At 39.3% G+C, this 27,589-nt stretch overlaps 1 protein-coding gene across 12 annotated transcripts in view; it reads left to right on the plus strand.

Annotated features, from left to right (window-relative positions):
* Positions 1-27,589, plus strand: part of USP6NL (USP6 N-terminal like) — a 139,518-nt gene that overhangs the window by 51,698 nt on the left and 60,231 nt on the right. Inside the window, exon 1 of one of the 12 annotated variants that reach the window (XM_019972915.2) lies at positions 613-26,840. The exons of the other annotated variants lie outside the window; for them this stretch is intronic. Coding sequence (XP_019828474.2) covers positions 26,786-26,840 — 55 coding nt within the window. The 5' untranslated portion in view covers positions 613-26,785. Of the gene's footprint in view, positions 1-612; positions 26,841-27,589 lie in introns of those variants that run through there. 12 annotated transcript variants of the gene reach the window in all.

Genomic DNA, 27,589 nt, shown 5'->3' on the forward strand with positions numbered 1-27,589 from the left:
CATTTCACTGTTTTATGCCATAGAGTGTACTAGATATTTTTTCTTAGTAAGGCAAAGAAAGATTGAAGGCAGGAGGAGAAGGGTTCGACAGACGATGAGATGGTTGGATGGCGTCACTGACTCGATGGATGTGAGTTTGAGTAAGCTCTGGAAGTTGATGGACAGGGAAGCCTGGCATGCTGCAGTCCAAGGGGTCACAAAGAGTTGGACACGACTGAGTGACTTAATTGAACTGAAGGCAAGGCCTAATGTGATACTCAGGGCTGCTTGAATGTACTCAAAACAGATTTAGATTAAATGCTTTTAATGCTTTCTTATCATCTTTTAGCTTTGACTTTTTAGGCAGCTGTACCTTTTGTATTTTATCAATGTTTCTGCCTCTAACACTTCTTCCTATTTCTAATTTCCTGCTTCAATCTTCTTTGACTGGGGAATGAAGCAACCAGCAACCTGGTTTTAATTGTGTCTGAAACTAGTTCTGAATACAAACAGGATAAATTTGTTCTGAGCGAAGGTTTTGAGACTCTAGGTAAAGTATGTGAATTTTAACTGCTATTTGAGTACCCGCCCCGCCCTTTCCCCCCCACCCCCACCCCCATTTCAGGGCTCTTTTTTTCTTATTTACCTTGTTCTCAGCTGTATTTTAGTTATCTGAGATGGCTTGATACATAAAGTTTGCCAAATCCAGGGATGTTTAAAAAAACAGATATCCTATCCTATTCTCTTTTAGAGAATCTTATTAACAGCGGTAAAGCAAGGAGAATAGAGTGTTTTAGAGCAGAGTTATATAGGAAAAAAGCCCCTGAGCCTTCAGGTATTTGCATTTTCTTTCTGTTCCTTAATAGTAAGATGATTCTTGGCCTTTGTTGACAAGTTAATAATTAACCTCGTGTAAGGTAGTGTGTGGAGCACACAGATCAGGCTGGAGTTTGAATCCTGATTCTGTCATATCCTTAGCTAAGTGACCTTCCTGATTCTCCGTTTTCTTACATATAAAAACTTGTTTTGCTTAATATTAGACATAGTTTATATAAATGCCTAGTTGACTCATTCAGAGATTTCTGTGAGCTCTGAGCAAAGAAAATGTGTCTGTGTGCTTGTATAATGTATCTGCACAGAGTATTCAAACAGTGAGTGCTATTAGGAAGGATTATGTGAAATTTGAGATATTGTACTTTTTTCTATAATAAAACATTGTATTTTTTCCTTTTATTTTTACAGAATTATTATCCTGGTGGAGAAAGCTTATACAATGTAGAACATACAAGGGGATTTTTTTCAAAAAAAAATCTTCTAATTTCCTTACTCAGGAAAGATTAATATTTTATAGTCTGTCTTTCGGTTTTTTCCCCATGTGCAAATACTGCTTGCTTTGCAGACTGTGCTAAATCCTGCAGACAGCCTTCCATGGCGTGGGGTTGACTCAGTCTTCTTTTACTGGAAGTGAGGCTAAGAGGCTGAGATCAAGTCGCTGGTCAGTGGTGGAGCTGGTGTCCAGGGTCAGGAGTGGGAAGGGGCTTCCCTCCCCAGCCAGTTGGAAGCAGTCATCTCTCTCCATAATCAGTTTGCAACAGTCTGTGTTTATGTGTGATCAAGATTTAGGTTGTACTTTGTATTGTTTAAGAAAGCAAAGTAGATTTGGACTTAATGCATTGTACATCCATATGTTATTGCGGTATAATGTTACTTAGGTGATACACATGTTTGGCACTCCATAAACGTTAAACTGTAATAATTGAGGTCAAAATGAGACTTTGTATTAGTCCACTGTAATCTTTAAGCTGTACTCTTTAAACTGCAACAGGTCTTACTGTGGTGCTTGGAATACACATGTTCACTTTGGATGTTGAATTACTGAGTGGTCTGGAAATTGATCTTAAAGTTGCTGTTTTGCTGTACTCAGAAAATGATTAAACCAGCCATATCCTTATTTTTATGTTTTTGATGTTATAATTTCCATGATCATGTGTTTTTAGGGTAAGAAGTTATTTCAGTCAGTAAATATTGCCTTTAATATAAACATCCTAAAGCATTTACAGATTTACTTATAATCATCAGAAACTCCCTGAAAAACTAGTTTGTATATTGTACTGTTACATACTGCCTATATAGTGCCTTTAGATACACACACACACAAATCTGTTTTCTTATGAGAATTTTCCTTTATGACACATTATACGTGGACCAACTTCAGTATGTTGTAACTTTCAACTTGGTTGGGATTAAGTGGCTGTAGTTTATATAAAGTTAATGAGGTGACTTTAGATAGCTGTAGAGGTGTGGACTTGTTAAAGAGCTGGGTGTATCTGAGGAAGAAGTACAGTGTGTTTCAACTACAGAGGTGTGTGTGGAATTCCACAACCACAGACTAGGACCAGACTGTCAAGGGTTGTTTCAGATACATTGGGATTTGGCCTGTAGATACCCAGTGTAGACATCCAGAAAGCATCAGAGAGGCGTTTAGCGTCTAGGTAGTACAGGGTAGATAGAGGGACACGGATACAGGATTCATCATTTTGGGAAAGGATGTGATCACTCATGGGAGAACTTGGTGACAGAGGGCATAAAGACAAGGAGAGAGACCTAAGGGAGCCCTGTTGGTAAGGGATACCCTGAGGCGGCGACGTTCCTCTGTGCATGAGCCTGGTGCTTCTCCCGGTAAAAGAGGAATTCAGTTGGAGGGCAGAGGCAGAGGGGAAGAAGAGGCCAGGGCTTCAGAGTCACTTTGGTGACTCTTGTGACTTGTGACTTCCCGACAGGCTCTGGCCGACTTGACACCCACTTTGCGTAAACCAGTGCAGCTACATGGGGCTGGAGAGTACACCACCTCTGACTGCTTGTCCTGAATTTTACGCTTCCAGTCAGTCATATTATATTACACTACTGCATTCGTGTTGGTGACTGTCTCATTTCCCCGTTTCTCAAACCTTCAGCCTCTCTTTGACATATCAGTTCTCAGCTGATTATCTTGTCCTCTTATGTAACTGGGAAACTTGAAGCTAATTGCTTCAGTGGACTAGCGCCTGATTCCGTCAGTTACCTCCATCAGCTGAAGCCGTGGGCTCTGCCTGTTCCTGCCCCGTGGGGTAGCCTCTGCTTGAGTGCTGAATTCTCTGTCCTCATCTGCTCATAAACCCTGCTCACTCAGCTGTCCGTCCTTTCTCTTGTCATCAGTTCCTTCCTCCAGCTCATCATTCCCACCATTACTCCATGTGCCGTTATTTCTCATATCAAATTAAAAAAATACTTCATTTGACTCTGCTCTTCTTGCCAGCAACTGTTCCATTTCTCTCTTCCCTTTTGCAGTAAATCTCCAAGGAGTTGTCTGTACTCACTGTGTTCAATTTATCCTTTTCCATTTTTCTTTTAAATTCACTTTGGTCAGACTTTTAGCCCCGTGACTTCGATTTAACATTGGCAGAAAGTCAATTTAAAATTTGCTTTTAAAATCTTAAGTCTGATTTGAAGTGGGATGTTATTCACACCACTTTAATCTCCTTTGCTAAATGTACTATATTTTGAAAAATGTGTAGACTTTACCATCCATCCATAGTTGCTATGGTTATATCATAAAGAAGTATTAAAAATGGTAATAAAATTTAACTGCTGTTGTATTATATTGATTATCATACTTGCCGGCTTTGTAGTACTAGTCTCCATATGTCTTTTTTTTGGTGACTATTCCTTAATCTTTCCTATTATTAAGAAGTTACCTAGTTTTGACCAAGAAGATGATTTCAGGTTTCTCTAACATGTTAAACGAACTTGTGAATGAATAACTGAGCCGAGTGAGCGTGAAGGAAGCATGCAGGAACTTTGGTATAGAAGGACAACAAAATATTCAGCAGAGTTAATGAAATGATACCTGTAATTGATAATGAGTTGTATGCTTCAGCTTTAGTAATCCAGTAAAAGTTCTTTTGAGTATATGGAGTTGCTCTAGAATTCTTTTAAAGTTCTCTAATTATGACCCCTAAGGCCTTCTTTCATGCAAGGATTATAAAAAAATCTAAGTTGTCAGTTGGTGGTACCTCTAAAATTGAGAGCCAGATCAGTTTACTCAAAAATACTGAATATGTTCAGTTTGTTAAGAGAGGTCTAGAGAAATCTAAGACTATCTGACTTTTCTCTATATTAATATTTTCTACTATGAGTTTGAATTGAAGAACCTTAAAGTACTTTACCTGGTCTGTTTTCCTTTTAATTTTATTGGTTTTTGTTTTATGTATTTTGAAGCATACTTAGGTTTTCCACATGGATTGATTCTTTTGTTGCTGTGAAATGTAACTTTTTATCTCTGCTAATGATTCTTGTCTAAATCTACTGTGTCTAATCTAAGTCCAGTGGTAACTTTTTTAGATTTGTGTTTGCATGGTATGCCTTTTCCAATGTTTTGTTTGTTTTCTTTTAACTTTTGTGTCCTTATATTTAAGATATGTTTCTTCTAAGTAGTATATATCTATATGTTTACATTTATTCTGATTATTTTTATCTTTTAACTGGAGTGTTCAGTCTATTTACGTATATTACTGTCATGTATGAGTATAAATCTGCTTTTCTGTCTTCCCACCTATTAAAATTTTTTTTCTGTCATTGCTTGACATCTTTTAGATTATTCAAATTTTTATTATCCATTGTCACATTTATTGGCTTGTTATAAATTCTTTTCCTCTTTCTTAGTGTTACCCTGGATTACATTTTTCATCCTTGAGCTATTTGACTGTATGATAAATTAGTGCTGTTACCCATTTCCCAGCAAAATCTTAAACTTTAAGAACCTTAAAATGCTTTACCTGCATTTCTGTCTTCCTGTCTTTGGGTATTATTCGTGTATATTTTGAGTCTAGGTACATTTTGAGTCCCATGTGTTGAATATCCTTATATTTGCTTTTTATATTGCTCTTTATTCCTTCCTTCGTGTTTGTTCTTTCATTAAGGCTCGTATTCTTCTGCTTGAAGAACTTTTCTTTTATTATTTCAGTGTATGTATGGGACCATTATATATCTCAGTTGTTGGTCTAGGAAGTATCTCTATTTTTGGATTCAATTTTAAAGGATGTGTAAAGAATTTCTTGAAGTTTTGAGTTGCTGATTATTTTCTTTCAGCACTTTAAAGATATTGTTTCACTGTTTCCTGACTTTCATAGTTTCTGTTTAGAAGTTTGCCATTAGTCTTATTTATTGCTGCTTCTTTAAAAGTTACCTGTCTTTTCCTCTGGCTGCTTTTAGGATTTCTTCTTTAGATTTCAGAAGTTTTACTCTGATGTGTCCAGGAGGTTTTTCCTTTGTATTTATCCTGCTTGAGGTTTATGTTACCTTTTGAGTCTGTGAATTACCATTCTTGCTTATTGGCTCTTTAAAACTGCTTCTAAGTATTATATCTATCTTCTCTGTCCGAGTCTCCAGGAATACGTGTGTTATACCATTTCTTGTGTCTCATATGCGCTTCATGTATTTTCTGTGTTTTTTTTTGTTTGTTTGTCTCTCGTTTCAATCTATATATTTTCTACTGATTTGTCTTTCTGGATCACGAATCCGCTTGTTAGTTATATCTAATCTGCTGTTAAGACTGTCTGTTGAGTTTTTAATTTCAGTGATTGTATTTTTTAGTACTAGAGTTTTCATATGCTTCTTTAAAAAAGGATGGGGATTCCAAGTCTTTGGTGAAATTATCTATCTTGTCATTGATCTTCCCGAATGTTTTATTTACAGAATTTTAAAAAATGATACTGTAATATCTGACTTACCTTGTGGGTCTCTGCTTTCTTTTTTTTTTTTTCTTGGTACTATTTCTTCCTATGCCTGATTTTTTTTTAAATAGAATAGCAGCTATTATGTGAAATATTTGTAGAAGTTTTGGGTAAACTTTTGCTTCTGGCAGGCAGTTAGAGACGAGACATGGTAACTTAGTTCACTGGGTTTGAACTTGAGTTGCAAGTCTGAGTATTTATTAGGCTTTGTTTATTTCCAGTTCTCCATTAATCCTAATGTATAGTCATTCAGTGACCTCACCTGAAAGTCTGGGCCACCTACCAGGTTTCTTTTCTGATGGTGGATCTTTAGCTGCAATTTTTATCATTTCAGGACTGTGAGGTTGCCAAAAACTATTTAGCTTTTTAACTGCTATTGCTACTCTCTACTTGGCTTCTCTCAGTCTGTGCTGCTTAAGAATGGGCAAATGCATGGCAGAGTTAAGCAGCTGAGATTTTGACTGGCTGGCTGCTCTTGCTTTCTTCTTCCGTGGGGTTTTGGCTCTGTTGTAGGTGCTGTGAGCACCACTGTTTGTCTCCCCAGCCCTGGGAGACTGTTGCATTTTCTGCCTCTCAGCAGGTTTTTATCTGGGGCAGGTAGTGTTGTTACTCTTTTCCTTCTGTACACTCCTGCTTCCTCTTGCCATCTATCTTCCTTCATTTCTGCCGTCTGTAACACAAAGTGATGGTTGAAGATCCAGCAGCCATTTCGGTCCATGAGGTGACTTTGAGGATGGAAGTCTTGAGGGAGATACTGGAGAAGAAAGATCGAAGAGCCTGGAATCCTGTTGACTCTAGAGTCTTCATATCAGACCTAGATGACTAAGATCTGAATTTCCTTGGCATCCGGAGGAAAATCAGTATCTCTTTCATTTCAGTTTTGCTATTTTAAGTTTTATGTTGTACCCAGGCATATCTAACACTAATTAATGGAGTGAGGGGGTTCAGTGAACTAGTATAAATATACACTCACATAGCACAGTAAGGGTCATTGGTTTTTAACCTTTTATATGTTTATAACATATATAACAGGAAACAGTTACTGCAGTGAAGAGTCTCATGGACAGCTTGTCTGTTAAATCTACTGTAGTTGCCCAAGTGCCATCATTTTATTTTCTGCACAAGGCAAGATGGAAATCCAAGTTAGAGGAACTTTACTATAGGGAAAGACTCAAATTCAAATATTATTATGCTTGACAAGTTACTTATGACATACCGACCAAATGATCCCAATAGACCACAGTTGGGAATTATTGGACATTATCTTGGAACAACATTTTCTTTTCATTCAGCAAATATAATTCCATGAACAAAATATGGTTGTAGACGAATGTGGTAGTGGGGGAAATGAAAAAAGCAAGGGATGATTGAAAAAAAGTCAGAAATTAGTGGAAAATTACATGTAGAAGAGTGAAAGAAAAAGTCTGGCATGGTGATATGGTTGGTGGAGATAGGTAAATTTGGAAGCGTTTCTTGCAAGAAAAGAAAGTCTCATTACTTTAAGACTGTTTAATTGATGTGTATGAACTGGTGTGTATGAATTCTCTTTGTAACATGCATTGTATTACACCAACATAAAAGGATTTCTTGATTTCATCTCCCATCCGCCCCCGCCCAAGGATATTACTGAACTTTACCAGAACTTCGGTTGGTGTTGTACCCTTATATATTCCATCATATATTCCCTGGCTGCCCCTATCCATAGATGGTATTTCAGGAACTAATCTTCAAACCATTTGCAATTCTAATGTAGGTGGCAAAACTATAACCCCATTGAAAACAGGAATTCAGCACAAAGCTACATTATGTCCTTATTTTGACAGTGATTATAATTAGCATCTTAGGACCTGCGGTAGTTATCTGTTCACATTTTTGAGGTACACACTTAAGGATGACTCACTATCCTGACTCACTTGTTCAAATTCACTGTCATTCAAAAGCTCTTTTATTCTGCTGTTCTTTTTTTGGCTTTTAGTTTTTTTTTCTTGATGAATAGAATTATTGTAGTAAGTCTCACTTTGCTGAATATAACCTTTGTTTTTTCTTAATTGGTGTGTATATGCCACGCCTCTAGGCATATTTGAGCCTTTTACTTATGATGGCTGGCATTTTGTTGTTTGGTCTTGGCAGGAAGTACAGTCGAGTGAGAGCTGGTAGTGATAAGAACCGTGAGACTGCAAGCTCTGTGGTTAATAGGGTGAGCGTACTTTAGTGAAAATACACACCTATTGTTTAGGAATGTTCTATAAGTTTAGTCATACCCAATTAAAGCCTTTTCCAGGAAGTACCATGAGGCCTAGTAAATATTTCTGCTTAATAATTGAACTGGCCCAATTATTTCAAAGAATATTTGATCAAACAAAATTCCAGGGAAATAATCTGAATAGTCCTTGGGTTTGTGATAGGGTTTGACCAGTAGTTCAAGACTAGATGAATAGACCTCAGCAGTCCATTATAGAACCACTTACAGGCATTGACACAGTGAGGTGCACAGGATTTGGAGATGGAAAGACCTGGGTATGGGTTGTGGCACCCCCACTGGGTAATGGCCAGTGTCCCCTCTCCAAGTCTTCCGTGGTTCCTGTGTCACTGGTGCTGTGATGAGGATTAAATTAGGAATTTCTTGTCTGTTCACTTAGTCATGCAGTAAGTTTAGTGAGCATCAGTTTTGTGCCAGACACTGTAATGGCTGGCAGTGGTTTACAGTGGAAAATAAAATGACCCGGACCAACCTGTGGGTTCAGTGGAGAAGACAGAAAGCAAACAAATCATTGACAGATGTGGTGCTTCCTGTCAAGGAAGTTATGAAGGCACCATAAGAGAACCCCTGAAGATGGTCCTGAAGAGGCCGCTCCTGGACTGACAAGGGTCGAGTCGGCATGGAGAGGAGAGTGCCAGCTGAAGGGGATTGGATATTCGCTGGCCCAGAAGCAGAAGAGCGGAAGGGAGGGGAAGGTGCCCCTCGAACTGGAGTAAAGTCTGCGCGTGTGGGAGTATAGTGGGTGAAGAGCAGTGTAAATAACCATGCATGATCTGTGTGGCGCCTGCCTGGGTGGAGGGGCGGGGTACGATTAGTGTGAGTTGCTATCATTGTTCTTTTTATAATAATCCTTTACTTTATTTAAAGGTTATTTCATGGGCTGAAGGAAGCTAATAGCTTCCAAAGTAGATGCTATGAAGTCAGTGAGTTAAACTCATGCATGCTGTTTAGAGAGGGCTCAGGCCCTCAGTCAGAGCTTGTTGGTGATTATTTTTCATACTGTTTGCATAAATTTAGTTACTTGATTTTTCTAGCAACCTAGACATACATATATAGGGGCATGAATCTAGAAGTTCTCCAAAAGACAGCAAGAAGTTGCAGTATAATAAAGACAAAATTTAAAGTGATTAGTGATTATTAAAAGTGTGAGATGATGAAATTTGTGTACTGTTTGGGGTAAGGGTCAAAGTTTATTCGTTTCTCCCCATATAGATTTCTAGTTATTTCAGCACCATTTATTGAAAAGACCATTTTTTTTCCCCATTTAATTATTTTGACACCTTTGAGACTGAGACTTTGCTGTCATTTGTAGCCATCTTCTTTCACCAAGAATTTAAGCCTGACAACAGTGCTTATTCAGATATAAATAAATCCATCTTGTATTCCTACTGGTGAGTATATGTCTTAGGATGTTACAGGAACAATGAAGGGAACTACTTTTCAGGGCTAATTCAAGCGAAGGAGCGGGTGTTTGTTAGTAATGTAGAAGTGAGGGTAACTTCTTAGAGTTTGTCAAATTCTAAGAAAAAAGTCAGTACTTAGTGATGTATGATTGTCTTCAGGAAAGTAAGTTAGAAAAATATTAGCATGAAGGTGAGCTTGCTTATATTCACAGACTCTAAAAGGAGATCTGGATCAGTGAAAGAAAGATCTCCAGTGGCTACTGACTCTAATGAGAAAGAAAAGATAAAGGAATTTGCACAAAATGAAGTAGCTTCTTAAGGTGCATTTTGAATTCAAGGTAGAAGAATGAAAGGTAGAAGAAAAGATTTGTAACCAGTAATGAATGAAAAAGAGTAGTAGGTACTTGAAACACCAGTGTCAGAAGGATCAAGCACAAATGAACTGACAGCCTCGAGCAGTGTGTGGAGCATGTTAAAAACATCTGAAGAAGCATAATTTGGATCCTGGAGATCGGTAATGACCAGATAGGCCTGCTATTCAGGGCAAGTCATGTCATGTAAATGTGAGAGAGTGCTTCTGAGTCTTGATTCTTGCTTCCATCTGCTTTTTTAAAAAAGTAAAAAGCAAGAAACAAAATTATCTTCAAAAAAGAGAAGGGAATGGACAGAAGTGAGAGGTAGTTGAAGCCCAAGGTAGATTAGGACATGGTAACACCCTTAAGTCAGGTCTTCAGGATAGGTTGAGTAATATAGTTTTAGACTATTTGGAATAACTGTAAATAGTCTTTTAAGAGTAATAGAACATGGAGAAGGTACCTGAAGACTGGACTCAGAAGAGGAGCGAGGGTCGACTCTGGTAATTAGAAGCCATTGGGTTTCATGATCATTTGAATCAGAATTCTAGCTTCGTTTTATTAAATAATGGCTTATGAATGGGTTTAAAAGGCAGCAATTTTTAGGAACTTTTCTGGATATAATAAGAATAAACTAATGTTGTTGTCATTAGATAAACACCCTGAGGAAATGTTAGAGATAGGTTTTATCGATATTTGGGTGTTAGAAAGTAATGTGATATGAAGTCTTCTATGATGCCACCATCGACTAGAACTCATGTAGAGATGTTATAATTAATTGATGAATCATGTTTAAAGTAATTATGTCAGAGTGAAGGTCTTTGCCAGTGTATCCTATGGTCTTAACTTATTCACAGCTTTTCTTCAGCTTGGATAAAAATTCAGTTATGGTCATTGGAATTATGACAGAAGGAGGAGTGTACAGAGTTGGCAGAGCTCATAAGATTATGGAATGGAGATTCACAAAGGCCTTTACAGGCTAGAATATTGGACCAAAATGAAAGAAAGTTTGATTGAAAATTATAAAATGTCAACTTCTACATTGAGGTTGAAACAGCTCCTAAGAGAAGATTGAGAGAGCTTAAGTGTATGCTAAATTGGAGCCCACTATGCTGACTTACCAGCTGGTTTGGTTGCAGATCAAGGGAGTAACAGAGCTATTGTTCTCCTTATCTCAGACTTTTTCTGGGCTATCATGTTGGGTTTAGGTGTCGAATTTCAAATGAGAACTTTAATAAAATGTCATATGTCACAGTGTGAATATAACAGTGACTTGTATTTGTAGGTTGTCAGGTGGAAAAAGCTCAATTTTGTTTAGAGCTAAAAGGAAGGAAGATATTTCTAATAATAAATAGAACATTTTAAGATGGAAAAGGCTGACTTGTGAACTTGTGAGATTTCATCTCTGAAGCACTGAAGGTCACTGAATTCAGTGACCACTTATTAAGAATGTTACAGAGGGGAAGTAGAGCTAGGTACACATTGAGGTTCCCTCCAATTCCTTTAACTTTTGTTCTTCATTTTAATTTTTACTTAGGTACCTACACAAACTTAGGTACCTACTCAATTTCTTCAATCTTGTCTTATGTTTACATGGCACTTAAAAGTTCTAGAATGCTTTTTATGAGCCTAATTAAGTAGGATGTTTGCAAGAACTTTACAGATTGGACAGGAGATGTCTTAGCATTTTTAGGAGCACTATCTTAATGATTTAGAGTCTGGCTTCTGGATTCCAGACATTTGGGGCTCTGGCGCTTGCTGTGAGACCTTTGGAAATTTCTGAATGTCTTCATTCTCCTCATCTCTAATCTGGTGACAGTAATAGTGACTCCACCGTAAGGTTGCTTGAGTTTCCATTTGATCATATGCTTGAGAATATATGGCTAGGATATTACGCTCTGCTTAGAGCCACACCTGACACATAGTAGACGCTGAGTAAATGTTAGCTAACATGCTTGTTCTTAGCACTGGATACCTCTTGTCCAGGTAAGGAGACTGATGCTCACACAGGTTGTGGCCCAAGTTTACATTAGTTATCACTTAGTGATAGAGCAGTTATTAACAATTCTGTTGAATTGGATTTTAAAAATGGAGTAAGATGACTGTATATGGACTTATTTGTGAAACAGTATTGATTTCACTTAGTTAAGACTTGTGAAATTGTTGATTGTAGCCTCACATTCCAGACATAATTCAGTAGGAAGGCCTTTTCTAAAGCATATTATAAATAATCACAGTTTCCAGAAGACTTTTGGTGCTTGATAGTGTTTGAAAGGAAGTAGACACTTCACTTTAGTTTCTGTCGGCATTCTAGCATACTTGTGAAGCAGCTGAGCTTCTGATTTTAGATGTGCTTAGATTTCTCAAGGATCATTAAGTCAAACTGAAGACATCTCCTAGAAGAAAAATCCAAGTAGGCTCTCATGTGTAACATTGCAGTAAATAAAAGTGATCTCACTCAAAGTCGGTTCTGTCTTCAGTGATCACCTCTTAGAATGAGTTCATAAAATGCTCCACGGTTTTCTGGTCACCTTAGAAACAATTTGCGTTGTGTGGCAACCTCCTTGTCCCCTGTAGAGGGTGTGCTGTTGTTTAAGGATTGTTACTTTTGCCTTGCTTCCTTGCTGGTGAACACATCTCTTAGAGTAAGAATCCTTTTATTCATTTACAAGGTGTAAACATCTTGAGAGCAGATACTATGTTTTAATATTCTGTGTTTCTCAGCGCTTGCAAAGAGCTTCACACATTGTGAGTTTGTGAAATTGTCAAAGCATTGATGGCTTTATTGGAAACCAAGGAACTCATTAATCTGGCTCAATTAAAAATGGTCAATTAAAGTAACTTGCCATTCACAACAGATTACAAATGTAATCTATTTGTCAGCAAGTTTATTAAAGTTATGTTCTTGAAAAGGACCGCTATTGGTAAAACAGCAGTTGGCAAGATCAGTGTCCTAAGGAAAATACAAGTATAAAGGAAAACACACAAACAAACACGCTCTAGATGGCTTTAAAAGCATTTCAGAAACATTATAAACCTGAGTCCTGTAAGACATCCATTTCTAAACAGCCCAGATTTGTCAGTAATAAGAATCTCCTTTGTCAGTGAATTGATCAGGAAAGTGGTGTGATCTGCTCAGGCAGATGCTCTGTCAGTTTTATTGTTTGGTTTGTGCTTATTTTTTTAAGTATTTGAACCAGCCCTTAACAGTGTAAAATGTAACATACTATCCTTTGTTTAAATTTTGCAGTTCTCAGTACAGCTGATCCTTTCAGATTATTATGGTGGATAAGGATAAGTTTCTCTGGGCCTCGTTTTCTATTCATTTATCCAGAAGGTAGAATATAGACTCTTGATCTCCTCTTTATGCGCTGACACAGGTCCCCTGCCTGCTTGGGCTGCTGGAAGTGAAAGTATTAATCGGTTTTCTTTTGGTCATTGGAAAGAGATAGTCCCCATCTCTTTGAATTTCTACTCTTCCTTTCCTTCCTTTAGAGCAGTAAAGACAACTGGAAGGTGAGGCCATTCCATCAGGAAAAGCTGAGGTGGCCTTGCACTTGAGAGGGGTCTCTGAAGGCTAAAACGAGGGTTCATCTGCTTGTGCAGAAGCAGCTGTGTTGGATACACAGTAAATCTCAGCCTTTTCCTGAGGAAGGATTTTTCTCCTGCTCATTATCTTTACAATTGTTAACACTTTCATGTTAGGGTTTGATAAGGTGGCACATGTACATGATAAATAGTTCAAGGGTATTGAAGGTTATCCAGTGAAAGATAAGTGTCCTTTCCACTCATCTCCCCCAGACAGCTGCTGTGAACTTTGTGTATTTATGTTCATCCCTGACCCCCGTCGTGTGTTATACACACTGTTCTGAACCTTGACATTTTCCCCCTCTACTTACAGTACATCTTGGAGATGAATCCAAGTCAAATCAGTACAGAATATTGCTTCATGATTTTTAATAGCTGAATTGATGGACATTTTACATCATTTCCAATCATTTTGCTGCTTTGTGAAGTTGGCCATGTTTATTTACTCATAAAAGAGGAATTGGATTACTGTCCTAAATGCATTTTGTAATTTCAGATAGTTTACTCATTGAGTGGTTAACAATGCTTTCTAAGAAATACTTCCTGCAGTGAGAAGGATGGCAGGTCTTTAATATGAAGTGTGTTTTTATAGTCAGTCTTCTGGAGTATGGTAATCTTTTATGTGGAAGTTCGCATAACTCATCATGCTGGAAGAGGCTCTCTTCCCCCTTAGTGACTTCTTAAAAGAGTTTTATTGCTTGGCTGCTGTGTACCAAAAAAAAAAAAAAAAAATTGTTTAGAATCTGAGCCTGTGTATAAGTTTTTGAGGTAAATTGAGAGTGAGGCATTGGGGTGGGAATGGGATTTATAGGTTGCTGACAAGAAAACTAAATGTGAATTTTCAGGGTCTCCAGGCAAGTTGTTACCTGGAGCCCAATGGCCACCCTTTCCCCTTTTCTTTCATCAGTCAGTTGCATTTAAGATTATTGTCTTATTTTTAAACCTTGAATGTAACAGTGCAAGTTTCTTTGGAAATCTATACGCTACTACTGCTTTTTTTCTCAGGTATGTTATATACATTATCTGGAAGGTAATGTATGCAACATTATATAGGCATTTCATAATATTAAAGGAGTATATCTTTGGATGTGATTAGACTTGTTTTTAAATTTTGTGAAGGCATCTGGTCTTTCTTAAAATTGTGCACATTTGTGTTCCAAGGTAATACTCGGATTGAACTGATGGACTGCTTTTAGTGAGTAAATACTGTTAGAAACAGCTGTGCCTCCATTGCAACAAAGGTGTGAGAAATTCACTGCTCGTTCCTTTCGCTTTGGTGAACAGTGTCTGTTTCGTTTTATGAAGGTGTCTTTGTCAGGGAAACTCTGGAATCTTGTATAGTATTATCTACTACAAATAACCAATAGATGTGTTGGGACTATTTTTTTTTTTAAGTTTGATACACTTGAGAGCTAATGAATCTTTACTCTGAAGAGCAATATGTGTTACATGTAGAAAGAAACATGTGGTTGAAAGGTTTGGAAAACAAAAAGTGGTGGACTGGGTTATAATGAATGAACAGTATGTGAGATGCCGTGGGTGGGGAGCCCATATCTCCTGTTTTCCTGCCCAGAGTCTGGCAGTTGATAACTAGGAAAGCTTTTTTTTTTCCCCCAAAGCTTACTTGTATCTAGTTGTGTATGAAAACAATATTTAGCTGCCTCAATTTAAACTTTGAAAAAATTTGCTTCCTTGTTTATGATACTGTGAAAATGCATTTTATAACCATAAAACTATGGCAGCTTTATAGTATCAATGGAGGAAACCTTGGACACTTGGGTATCTGAAAGTGTAAGGAATAAGTAACTCTGGAAAGTAATCATTTTCAGATATAGGAAGACTTTTCTTTTTATTAGAATAGGACACTCACTGTGGAAATACAACCAGAGCAGTAGTTTTGAGCACACTGGAATGAACTAACCCACTTTCTGGTGGCCCTGCACCAGTTTCTTGGTAGCATATACCTTATTAGTTTAGACACACATACACACTTTCTCTCTCTAGCATAGTGGGCAGGTGGACACAGACTTTGGAGCCTTTCAGCTGTGGGTTTGAGTTGAACTCTGATGATAATTTAGACTTGGACAAATTGCTTGACCTCTGCATTTTATTTTTGTCATCTGTAAAATGTAAAAGATTATAGAACTGTTTGAGATTTTCTGTGTACCTAGCACAGTGCCTAATGAGCTATAAAAGTTCAACAGGCAGCTGTTAACAGGCAGACTAAACTGTTCTTCCTTCCTACGTGTATGATAAGTCGCTTCAGTCGTGTCCAGCCCTTTGAGACTCCGTGGACTGAAGCCCTCCAGGCTGCCCCATCCATGGGCTTCTCCAGGCAAGGAAACTGGAGTGGGTTACCATGCCCTCCTACAGGGGGTCTTCCCGACCCAGGAATCGAACCCGTGTCTTACTGTGTCTTCTGCACTGGCAGGCTGGTTGTTTACCACTAGTGCCACCTGGGAAGCCCCTTCCTTCCTGAGTCGTGGTCATTTTCTCCACAGCTTTTCTGTTCTCTCTCCTCTTCAGAAACATGTTGCCTTCCTGTTGACTGGAGAGCATTTCCATGGCCTCTTGCCCTTGTTTAATACTGTTCTGAGTATTCCTGTTGACAGATCCTCTTGATAAACCTTTGTTCAATTTCCTTTTTTATTTATTCAGAGACCATGTGGAGTGGTTAAGAGCACTCTGGAGCCGTATTGCCTGGGTCTGAATGCCAATTCTGCAACTTCAAAGCTGTGTAATCCTTGCAAGTTCATTTACCTAATAATTTTCTTGTCTCTTAAATGAATGCTAATGATACCTACTTCTTAGTTTTGATGTGAAGACATTAAATGAAATAACATACATAAGACTTTAAAATTGCACAGAGTAAGTGCTAGCTCCTACTTATGAGCCTGGCTGGCTCTTTGTTGGCACTTAAGTCATCAGGACTCCTGATCAGTGACGGACCCTATTTGTATAGCATTTTGATGTTTGTTATGCAAAATAAATCTTATCCTATACTGGTCACTCAAACATAACATTGTTAACACAGTTACAGTAACCATGTAAAGAAACATTTCATATTAAACACACATACACATGAGAAGTGTATAGATGACATTCTTAGGGTTTGTTGGGTGAAATGTGCTGTATGTTGTGAGAATTCTGTGGTATTGTGTCGAACTTTAGGGCTCTCTGTCTTATTTAATGAGTGAATGAATGGCAGCTTCAATATGATGCAAGCATGTAAAACATTTATCGTATCCCAAATTTCTGACTTTTGATGGGCTTATGTCCCAATTTGAACCTAAGGGCTGTGTGGGGACTGGATACTTGCATAGTTCATACTTCCGCTTATGCGTTAATGCAGTTCTTCCTGTGTGCTACTCAGTTGTTCTGGGTAATACTTAGTTCTTATTTTCGTGTGCCATTTTGAGCACAATTTGGTTTTTACATATTTGCATCTTTGATTTAAAGAGTGGAAAAGTTACCTTTGGGTGAGAATAAAGCTTGCCAAACTACTTGTGGGATTAGTTATTTGCTATTAGGATGAGCAGTCTGTGAATTCTCTGTTTTATATCTGGCCTTCAAGAATTTGGTGTAATTGCATTATTTCTTATTAAAATCCATTGAGCTGAATTCAGCACAAAGTTTTATTGTAATGAATAAAACTGTAATGCTTATAATTCTGAATGAGCTGAAAAGAGTTGTGAAAGTTAAGTAAATGAACTGAATTCAACAGAATTCTTTCTATAATCATAGAAATTAATCATGAAGGCATTTGATTATGTGATACTACGCATAGCAAATGCATGGCAAATGTCCCCTTCAGTCGTGTCCAGCTCTGTGCGACTCCATAGACAGCAGCCCACCAGGCTCCCCCATCCCTGGGATTCTCCAGGCAAGAACACTGGAGTGGGTTGCCATTTCCTCCTCCAATGCATGAAAGTGAAAAGTGAAAGTGAAGTTGCTCAGTCGTGTCCGACTCTTAGCGACCCCATGGACTGCAGCCCACCAGGCTCCTCTGTCCATGGGATTTTTCAGGCAAGAGTACTGGAGTGGGGTGCCATTGCCTTCTCCGTGGCAAATGTCTGGTACCTGTTAAACCTCACTAAGCAGGTTATAAAGCTTCCACAAACAGGGAGTTGTTGCAGACCAGTCTTGTGTCATCTGTTAATACAATCATGCTCTCGTGCTACTGGAAGAACTGCTAAGGTGTAATCTTGAGTTTGCCAGCAACTGTAGGCGGTTGAAGTGAGTAAAATGACTCATATGCTTGTCTTGGTTCTAAGGATCTGTTGTTGCAATTTTGTCATTCAACCCTGCCGCCAAGTGTGGGAATTAAACTCACATTCAACAAGTAATAATTATGTTTCTCTCCAGTAGTAATGGTATTTAAGCATTGTTACATCACGTCATGTCTCTGAATCATCTTACACATAAACGTTGGCATTACTAGTCTGATTTTGGGAGTTCTAGGGAAGCAGCAGTGATGCTCTTTCTCTTTGAGAAGTAGGGCAGGAGAGATTGACAGATGGAGAGCAAAATGCCTCCTGTGTCGGCTGATGGAGGACCTGACATTAGATCTGAAGTGGAAAGGACTTATTAGCCTCTCTCGACTTAGATTTACCCACCGGGTGACTAGCACAGCCAAGCCAACCCCTAGCTTCTGAGAGGAGTAGGGGAGCTGGGAACGTTGCTCTAGTGAATGCCCTTTGTGAAGTACGATGTGGCACACACAGCCGAGTGAGCAAGACCTTCCTGTAAAGCAAGTGAGACAGTGATGGTCTGTGAGTAGGCTGGGGAGCTAGAAGGAGGGAAAATGTGAGGGGTATGGATGGGAACACAGACATAACAAGGCTCTGGTTTCTTCATCTTTCAGGAGCCACACACGTACATACACACAGTTAATCATGTATGTCTTCATTCGTTCCTTAATGAATATGAGGATCTTGTAAATAATCACAAGTGCTACTTGGACTGTGACTTCTCCTGTCTGAGTCTTAATAAAATTTCAAATGCTCCCTTGAAATAGTATTAAAAAAAAAAAAAACAGAATAAAATATATGAGAAAGCTAACAATCTTTAGCAAGTTCAGTTCAGTAGTTCAGTCACTCAGTCGTGTCTGTCTCTTTGCAACCCCATGGACTGCAGCATGCCAGACTTCCCTGTCCATCACCAACTCCTGGAGCCTACTCAAGCTCATGTCCATTGAGTTGGTGATGCCATCCAACCATCTCATCCTCTGTCATCCCCTTCTCTTCCCGCCTTCAATCTTTTCCAGCAAGTCGGTTCTTTGCATCAGGTGGCCAAAGTATTGGAGTTTCAGCTTCAACATCAGTCCTTCCAATAAGTATTCAGGACTGATTTCCTTTAGGATGGACTGGTTGGATCTTCTTGGAGTCTAAGGGACTCTCAAGAGTCCTTTCCAACACCACAGTTCAAAAGCGTCAATTCTTCAGCACTTAGCTTTCTTTATAGTCCAACTCTCACATCCCTACATGACTACTGGAAAAAAAAAAACTTTGACTATATGGACCTTTGTTGGCAAAGTAATGTCTCTGCTTTTTAATATACTGTCTAGGTTTGTCATAGCTTTCCTTCCAGGGAGCAAGTGTCTTTGAATTTCATGGCTGCAGTCACCATCTGCAGTGATTTTGGAGCCCAAGAAAATAAAGTCTGACACTGTTTCCACTGTTGCCCCATCTATTTCCCATGAAGTGATGGGACCGGATACCATGATCTTAGTTTTCTAAATGTTGAGTTTTAAGCCAACTTTTTCACTCTCCTCTTTCACTTTCATCAAGAGGCTCTTTAGTAAAGACATTTTTATTTTTATTTTCTTTGCAATGAAGCTATATAGAAGTATTTAGTAAGCAGCTACTGTGTGCCAGGCACTGTGGTAGCACAAGAGATGTCAAGATGAGTGAGGTACAGTCTTTTGTTCATGAAGATTACAGTTTAATAGGAGTGACTTGGAAATAAGTGTGTTCAGTAGATTGTTGTAGGTAAATAGATGGTAAAAGTACAGTGGACCTAAAGGAGCTGTGACCAGTTCTATCTAAGTCTGTAGTCATGATTAAATTTGAGGGGCAAATATTATCCTCTCTGTTATAGTAATGAAACTTTATTAGTAATTGTAGGACTTTAAAATGATTTTGTTTCTCATCCTTCTGGAAATCAAGAAGCAAGTAATTATTCTTAAGATTATGATTTAAAATATTTTATTAGTAACAGAAGTACTATAAAGAAAGCTGAGCACCGAAGAATTGATGCTTTTGAACTGTGGTGTTGGAGAAGACTCTTGGGAGTTCTTTGGACTGCAAGGAGATCCAGCCAGTCCATCCTAAAGGAAATCAGTCCTGGGTGTTCATTGGAGGGACTGATGCTGAAGCTGAAACTCCAATACTTTGGCCACCTGATGTGAAGAGCTGACTCATTTGAAAAGACCCTGATTTTGGGAAAGATTGAGGGCAGGAGGAGAAGGGGATGACAGAGGATGAGATGGCTGGATGGCATCACTGACTCAATGGACATGGGTTTAGGTAGACTCCGGGAGTTGGTGATGGACAGGGAGGCCTAGTGTGATGAGGTTCATGGGGTCGCAAAGAGTCAGACACGACTGAGCAACTGAACTGAAATCTCTCTGTGATGCTGGGTGCTCCATTTTAAAATATTGGAGATTTGTCCTATTCTTACAGCTCTTAAAATGTATATGCTTACAACTGAAACAGAACATACAAATGACCTGCCAGTTATAAAATGTTGATCTTTTTGTTTGTAAAAGCAGGAAAAGGACCTGGATAAGTTGGGGGACCCTGTGAAAGGAGGTTGTGATGGCAGTTGGGAAAGTGTTGGAAGGAACTCAGTTGAGCAACAAGGTACAGACCTGCTCACATGAGGACGTTCACATCTCTCCTCAATCCCACTCACCCTTGTTGAAAACTGGGCTTCTGTATGAGAATTTGAAGAAATGTGTTCTGTGTATTTAATGAAAAGTTTTAAAATGAAAGCTTGACATTGTAGAAAATGTTGACATCATGCTGCTTAGTGAGATAATAGAAGTATTTTGAATGGAAAGGTACAAATCCTATTTATGCTGACAAATAAAAGCTAAAATTGAGGCTTTAGGTTTGTTGTTTTGAACACTTTTATTGTCTCAGACAATGCATATTACCAGAGGAGGACTATGAAGATGTATGTGGAAGCTTGTGTGGCTCTTCTGAAGTGGAAGTTGGGGCATTTCTGAGGACCTTTGGGTTTATGGCCTTGGTTCTTTCCTGTATTGACTTTCCGTCTTTGGCTGCCCCTGCCCTTGATCATGACTAGTTATGCTGTTTTTATAATTGCAGCTATGATGAGAATCTTTTTGTTATGTTGTTTCCAAGTTAACATGGAAAGAGGGAAGGAAGCCAAATGATTTTTCTAAGATTATTGCTCCAGTGGGAGAAGGAAGAAGGAGAGAAATGGGTTCTTGAGGTTGTACTTTTTTTTTTGATGAGACATTTGTTGAATGTGGAGTTAACTGAGTTGTGAGAGGCGGGGGTGGGACTGTGCTGGAGGGCTCATAAGCAGCCGATCTTTGGATCAGAGTTCCTCCCAGCAGAGGGTTGTAAAAGGATTGGAGGTTCTGGATCGTTCCTCACAGGACCACCAGGGGGAGCGTTTGGCTCAGGACGTCAAGGTCTCCTGGGATGCCGCTCCAGAATAAATTTGGTTGCAGAGCAGGCATATGTCACTTTAAGTGCTGTATTTAATTTCATCTCTCACAGAATGACCATTTAAAATAAGTGGTATTTCAGGTTCTCATGTGACTGGTGTGCCTTCCTTTATTTTGTTTGTTTTTAGTTGTATTTTGATGTTTCTGGCATTTCTTCTCTGAGCATTCCTTCCAGTCTTGGATCTAGAACATGGCAAGATAAATGCTGAAGTTTTTAGCAATGGTGCCTATTAAGATTTTATTATTAAAAAAAACTTTATTATTGAGGTATCTTAGTTCATAATCCGACTCAGTGGACATGAATTTGAGCAAATTCTGGGAGATAGTGGGGGACAGGGAAGCCTGGCCTGCTCTAGTCCATAGGGTCCCGAAGAGTCACACACAACTTAGTGACTGAACAACTACAATAACAAAATCTATACTAAGAAGGTGATCACAAATAACTGAAACATTGTTTAGGCACCATTGATACTCAGGGCCTCTTCTGTTTGAAAGATGAGATGACATTAAGGAACTCATAGACATGGATAACTTACTCAGAGAATTTCGGGAAAAGAGCACTTGCTGCGTGCATGCATCGCACGGGAAAGGAGAGCCAGCAGCAGCAACATAGGGACAGGCTTGTGTGTCTTATTTTTAGGCTGAAAGGTCTGTATGATAGTGACTCTGCTGTGCCCTGCATACTGGGCACCGTTTTCCTCCCTGCAGCATCTCTCAGCTTGCTTGTGGTTTCTGCTTCCTCGTTTTTTTCTGCTTGCCTTTGGTCACCATAGCTGGTTAAGCTCTTTACCTCATAATGTTTCATCTTTAGCTCTCATTACAAATTGACTCTCTGCTTTATCCTAGTCACGTTCTAAGAGAGAACTGATTGATAACTTACATTAGTGCATTAGGAAACTTTACAGCTGTGAAAAAGGGTTGAGGGAGATCCACGGACTTATTGGAGCCAACCTCATCTCTCTGTTCAGTGACGTCACGTTGGTATCTTGGGAATTGGCCACTGCGGTGGGAATCTTCACAGCATGGAAATTGGCAGATACCACAAACCAGAGCTCACAGCCTGTACTTCTTCCCTCCGGGAACTGGTTGCTAAGCTTTTACTGGCATACCACTGGGTAGGTGTTGATATGCATAAGCTTGAAGATGCACTGTTAAGCAAGAAAAGAGTAAGATCTAGAATTATATATAGAATGGTTCTAGTTTTTAAATAGAAAAGGGACATTTAAATATATGTGCCTGTGCATACGTACATGCAGATTCTTGTACAGTGTGGAGAAGAGTTTTGGGAGAGAATGGTGGCTGCTTCTAGGAGTGGGGACTTAGGCTGGGAGTGGAGCATATGCAGCTGTTCAGATCAGAGTTCAGTTTTAGACACTGTGTGTATAGTTGATACTGAACATTAAAAGCCAATAAAATTCTTATATAATCATAAAGTCAGTAGTCAGTATAGTTTACTTCAGTGTTAAATATAATGATGAGGTGTGTAGGAAAGAAATATAATCCTACTGACAGTGTCATGGTCAGATGGATTCACTTTTCCCATGTGTATCAAATCCATAGCCACACCCCTTTGTATATTACTTCATATCAATATTTGACCATGACTTTTCAGCTCTCCCTGCTTTGTTTGTCCTGAGATTTCTAACAGTCCTCTTACCTCTTTTTGGTGTCTTTTATATGTAAGCGTTTACCGTATTGCAATAATGCCGTGATCTGTATGTTGCCTGGCATCCACTTTCTTCTTGAAGAAACTTTGTATTCCCTCTTCTAATGCAGTCTCGTAACTCTCTAGGCAGCTGCCCCATTGGCATCTGGAAATGTCCAATTTTAGCCTCTGGAGATTTCATGGATCCAGTGTCTGCTCCTCATTTTGATTCTGTTAAAGAAAAAAATTATTCTAACACTTATTACAACAATAAAGAAGACTTTATTCAGGGCTGTTCCAAGGAGTGTCAAGAATATCACAATAGGGGAGAAAGATAGGGCTCAACTCCAAGTACAGTAAGGGATTTATCATTAATTCACCAAATGAGGGCTTTGGTGGGTGCAAAGTTACTAAGAGGAGACCTCAGTGACGGGGGAATCTTGCTAAACTTATATAGGATTTTTGGTAGAGACAGGCCAGGGTTACTGGATATCAAGGGTGGAGGAGGAGAAATCTGACCAGATAGCAAAGGTGATGAGGTATCAAGGGTGGGGGGGATTCTTGCTATAGATGGGTGAGGCAGGCTGAAGACAGGATGGAGGCCAAGGTCAAGGCCTAGTAAAGTTTGGACAAGGAGAGAGTCTTTGTCAGAGAAACATTGTTGAGGCAGTAAACTGTGAATCATTGTATTAGTTTCCTGTTGCTGCCTGTCACAAACTTGGTGGCTTAAAGCAACGAAATTGATCCTCCTACTATTCTGGAGGATGTACGTAGTTACACTGGGCTAAAGTCAGGTGTCAGCAGGGCTGATTCCTCGGGGAGACACCAGGGGAGATGCTGGGATGCCTCGAGAAGGGGGGTCAGGTATCCCCTTGTCTTTTTGAGCTTCTGGAGGCTGTCTGCTTTCCTTGGCTCCTGTAAATGTAATTAGACTGGCATCAGATTTCTAATCAGCCAGAAGGTAATGCAGCACTTATTTTCAAAGTTCTGAGGGAAAAAAAAATTTATCATGAGCTTGGAATTCTGTATCTAGACAAACAACTGATTAAGTATGAAGAAAAAATAAAAACGTTTACAGATAGTACAAGGTGTGTTGAGCTGAAGATTGACTCCCCACAACATCCTAATCTCTGGAAGGTGTCAGTTCAGTTCAGTCGCTCAGTTGTGTCCGACTCTTTGCGACCTCATGAACCGCAGCATGCCAGGCCTCCCTGTCCATCACCAGCTCCTGGAGTTCACTCAGACTCACGTCCGTCGAGTCAGTGAAAAGCAAAGGAGAAAAGGAAAGATATAAGCATCTGAATGCAGAGTTCCACAGAATAGCAAGAAGAGATAAGAAAGCCTTCCTTAGTGATCAATGCAAAGAAATAGAGGAAAACTACAGAATAGGAAAGACTAGAGATCTCTTCAGGAAAATTAGAGTTACCAAGGGAACATTTCATGCAAAGATGGGCTCGATAAAGGACAGAAATGGTATGGACCTAACAGAAGCAGAAGATATTAAGAAGAGGTGGCAAGAATACACAGAAGAACTGTACAAAAAAAGAGCTTCACAACCCAGATAATCACAATGGTGTGATCACTCACCTAGAGCCAGACATCCTGGAATGTGAAGTCAAGTGGGCCTTAGAAAGCATCACTACGAAGAAAGCTAGTGGACGTGATGGAATTCCAGTGGAGCTATTTCAAATCCTGAAAGATAATGCTGTGAAAGTGCTGCACTCAATATGCCAGCAAGTTTGGAAAACTCAGCAGTGGCCACAGGACTGGACAAGGTCGGTTTTCATTGCAATCCCAAAGAAAGGCAATGCCAAAGAATGCTCAAACTACCGCACAATTGCACTCATCTCACATGCTAGTAAAGTAATGCTCAAAATTCTCCAAGCCAGGCTTCAGCGATACGTGAACTGTGAACTTCTTGATGTTCAAGCTGGTTTTAGAAAAGGCAGAGGAACCAGAGATCAAATTGCCAACATCTGCTGGATCATGGAAAAAGCAAGAGAGTTCCAGAAAAACATCTATTTCTGCTTTATTGACTATGCCAAAGCCTTTGACTGTGTGGATCATAATAAACTGTGGAAAATTCTGAAAGAGATGGGAATACCAGACCACCTGACCTGCCTCTTGAGAAATCTGTATGCAGGTCAGAAAGCAACAGTTAAAACTGGACATGGAACAGACTGGTTCCATATAGGAAAAGGAGTACGTCAAGGCTGTATATTGTCACTCTGCTTATTTAACTTACATGCAGGGTACATCATGAGAAACGCTGGACTGGAAGAAACACAAGCTGGAATCAAGATTGCCGGGAGAAATATCAATAACCTCAGATATGCAGATGACACCACCCTTATGGCAGAAAGTGAAGAGGAACTGAAAAGCCTCTTGATGAAAGTGAAAGTGGAGAGTGAAAAAGTTGGCTTAAAGCTCAACATTCAGAAAATAAAGATCCTGGCATCCAGTCCCATCACTTCATGGGAAATAGATGGGGAAACAGTGTCAGACTTTATTTTTTTGGGCTCCATAATTAGTGCAGATGGTGACTGCAGCCATGAAATTAAAAGAAGCTTACTCCTCGGAAAGTTATGACCAACCTAGATAGCATATTCAAAAGCAGAGACATTACTTTGCCAACAAAGGTCCATCTAGTCAAGGCTATGGTTTTTCCTGTGGTCACGTATGGATGTGAGAGTTGGACTGTAAAGAAGGCTGAGTGCCGAAGAATTGATGCTTTTGAAATGTGGTGTTGGAGAAGACTCTTGAGAGTCCCTTGGACTGCAAGGAGATCCAAGCAGTCCATTCTGAAGGAGATCAGCCCTGGGATTTCTTTGGAAGGAATGATGCTAATGAAACTGCAGTACTTTGGCCACCTCATGTGAAGAGTTGACTCATTGGAAAAGACTCTGATGCTGGGAGGGATTGGGGGCAGGAGGCGAAGGGGACGACAGAGGATGAGATGGCTGGATGGTGAGGATGTACCTAATATGTCAAAAGGGATTTTCGAATGGGAAGCTGATCTGGATCATGAAGGTGGGCACAGTGTCATCACAGGAACCTTATGAGAAGAGGACAAAAAGGTCAGAGGAGGGAGGAGATTTGAGGATGGCGGCAAGAGGTTGGAGTGATGTGAAGGAAGGGGCCTGGAGCCAAGGAAAGCAGGCACCCTCCAGAAGCTCAAAAGACAAGGGGACACTTGCCGCCCCGCACCCCCACGTCCTGGTTTATGATTTGGACTTTCAACCCTCTCCCTGAGCTTCTTACAACTGGCTTAAGCTTAAGTGTAAGTTAAGTTTGATTGTAAACTTAATTCATTAGTGTAATTAATGTGCATAAGCATGGCTTTGACATGGCTGCCATGTTTGCAAAGTAGTTTCCATATTGTAGGTCCCAACTCACTTTTTAAAAAAGAAAGAAGGACACAATGAAGGGCAGAAGGCGAGACTCCGCACTTCACAGTGCTGCCCTGCAGTAGTTACGCATATTGTATCATGAAACTTTTATTTCACTTGTAGTGTGTGCTGTGTGAAATATTTCCCAAACCGTCCAGAATTTAGTATGTATTTGCTTAGTGTCTGAAACGGGCTGAAGCTTTTTAAAAAGTATCATTAAAATTGTTATAAAATGTACTTGAGTATTCATACTTAGATTTAGTTTGTTTTAAATAAAAATTTTCTTTGTTGCTCCAAGACAAGTTTTGATAAAAGTAGTAAGAATGTGGCTGGTTTTGAAGCTCAAGATTAAGGCTTATTCAAAGCCCCTGTTTGTTACCAGCTGGAATGCTGGGTGTAGGCTGGTGTGGCTCATACTTGGGATGGAGCCTGAGAGGCATGTTTTTACCCTCAACAAACATCATCTTTGTTTGGGTATCTGTAGTCTGTGTAACCACAGCAAGGTCTTTTATTCTCCCTAGAATATATCTCAAACCTTTTCTTTCTTGTGTTTGTTTCACAAATAGTTTAAAGCAGAGCTGCCTTCCACTCTTCTGTTTCAGTTTGTTGCAGAATGTGTGAGGGGCCGCCTAACACTGCTGGTGTACTTGTAGCTGGAGAGCAGGAATGGAATCTTGTATAGATAAATTTACTCTATGAGGACTGAAGCTGTTGTTAATTCCCAGGGCCAGACTGGTTATCTAACAAAGGGTAAAGTACTTTTTATGTTAAAATATATATTTATTTAACATTCATCTGTCAAAATGTATACTAGGAAAAATGGTCTGTCAATTTTGTGTCATTGGATTGAATTTAAAATTTAAAACCTTTGAGTGAATTGTTCATTACAGTCTGGGGCTATTACAGTTCAGGTGGATGCTTGATTCTTAAAAGTTCTTATGGTTACATGGAATTAGAGGTGTTCTTAAAATGCTGTCGTTATTTTCTTCTGTACACTTGTGCCCCGAGATGTTTTATATGTACTTGAGTTTTTAATCCAAATGTCTTTCGATCTTTAACTGCTTAAAATGTGCCTCTTATACTTTGAGACGTTCTTATATTAGATGGAAAGTCAATTAGAGTAATTTGTTTGCATTTGAGCTGACTACTCTGGTAGTTCTGTTGTTTGATGACTGGTGGTGTAAGTGCCCGGGACCACTGCTGCTGTTTAATGGTCGCCTGAAGTCGGGGCACACTTGCAGGCACAAGACGGCTGCCGTGCCCTCTGTGGTCAGTGTTTTTAGGGCAAACTCTTTGTTCTGCAGTGGAATTTCTAAATAAGCAATCAGAACAAAACCATAGGGATTATTCTATTATAATTCTTAATAAACTTCTCAACTGTAGATAAGACAGTGTGCAGCATAATTTAACTTCAGTGAATTCTGCATAAGGACACTACTTTCTGGAAAGATGATTGCCTTAAATGATGTCTCTAAACTGAGTGTCGGGAAAGATTGGCA

The sequence above is a fragment of the Bos indicus genome, chromosome 13, assembly GCF_029378745.1.
Source record: "Bos indicus isolate NIAB-ARS_2022 breed Sahiwal x Tharparkar chromosome 13, NIAB-ARS_B.indTharparkar_mat_pri_1.0, whole genome shotgun sequence".
Lineage (NCBI taxonomy): Eukaryota > Metazoa > Chordata > Mammalia > Artiodactyla > Bovidae > Bos > Bos indicus.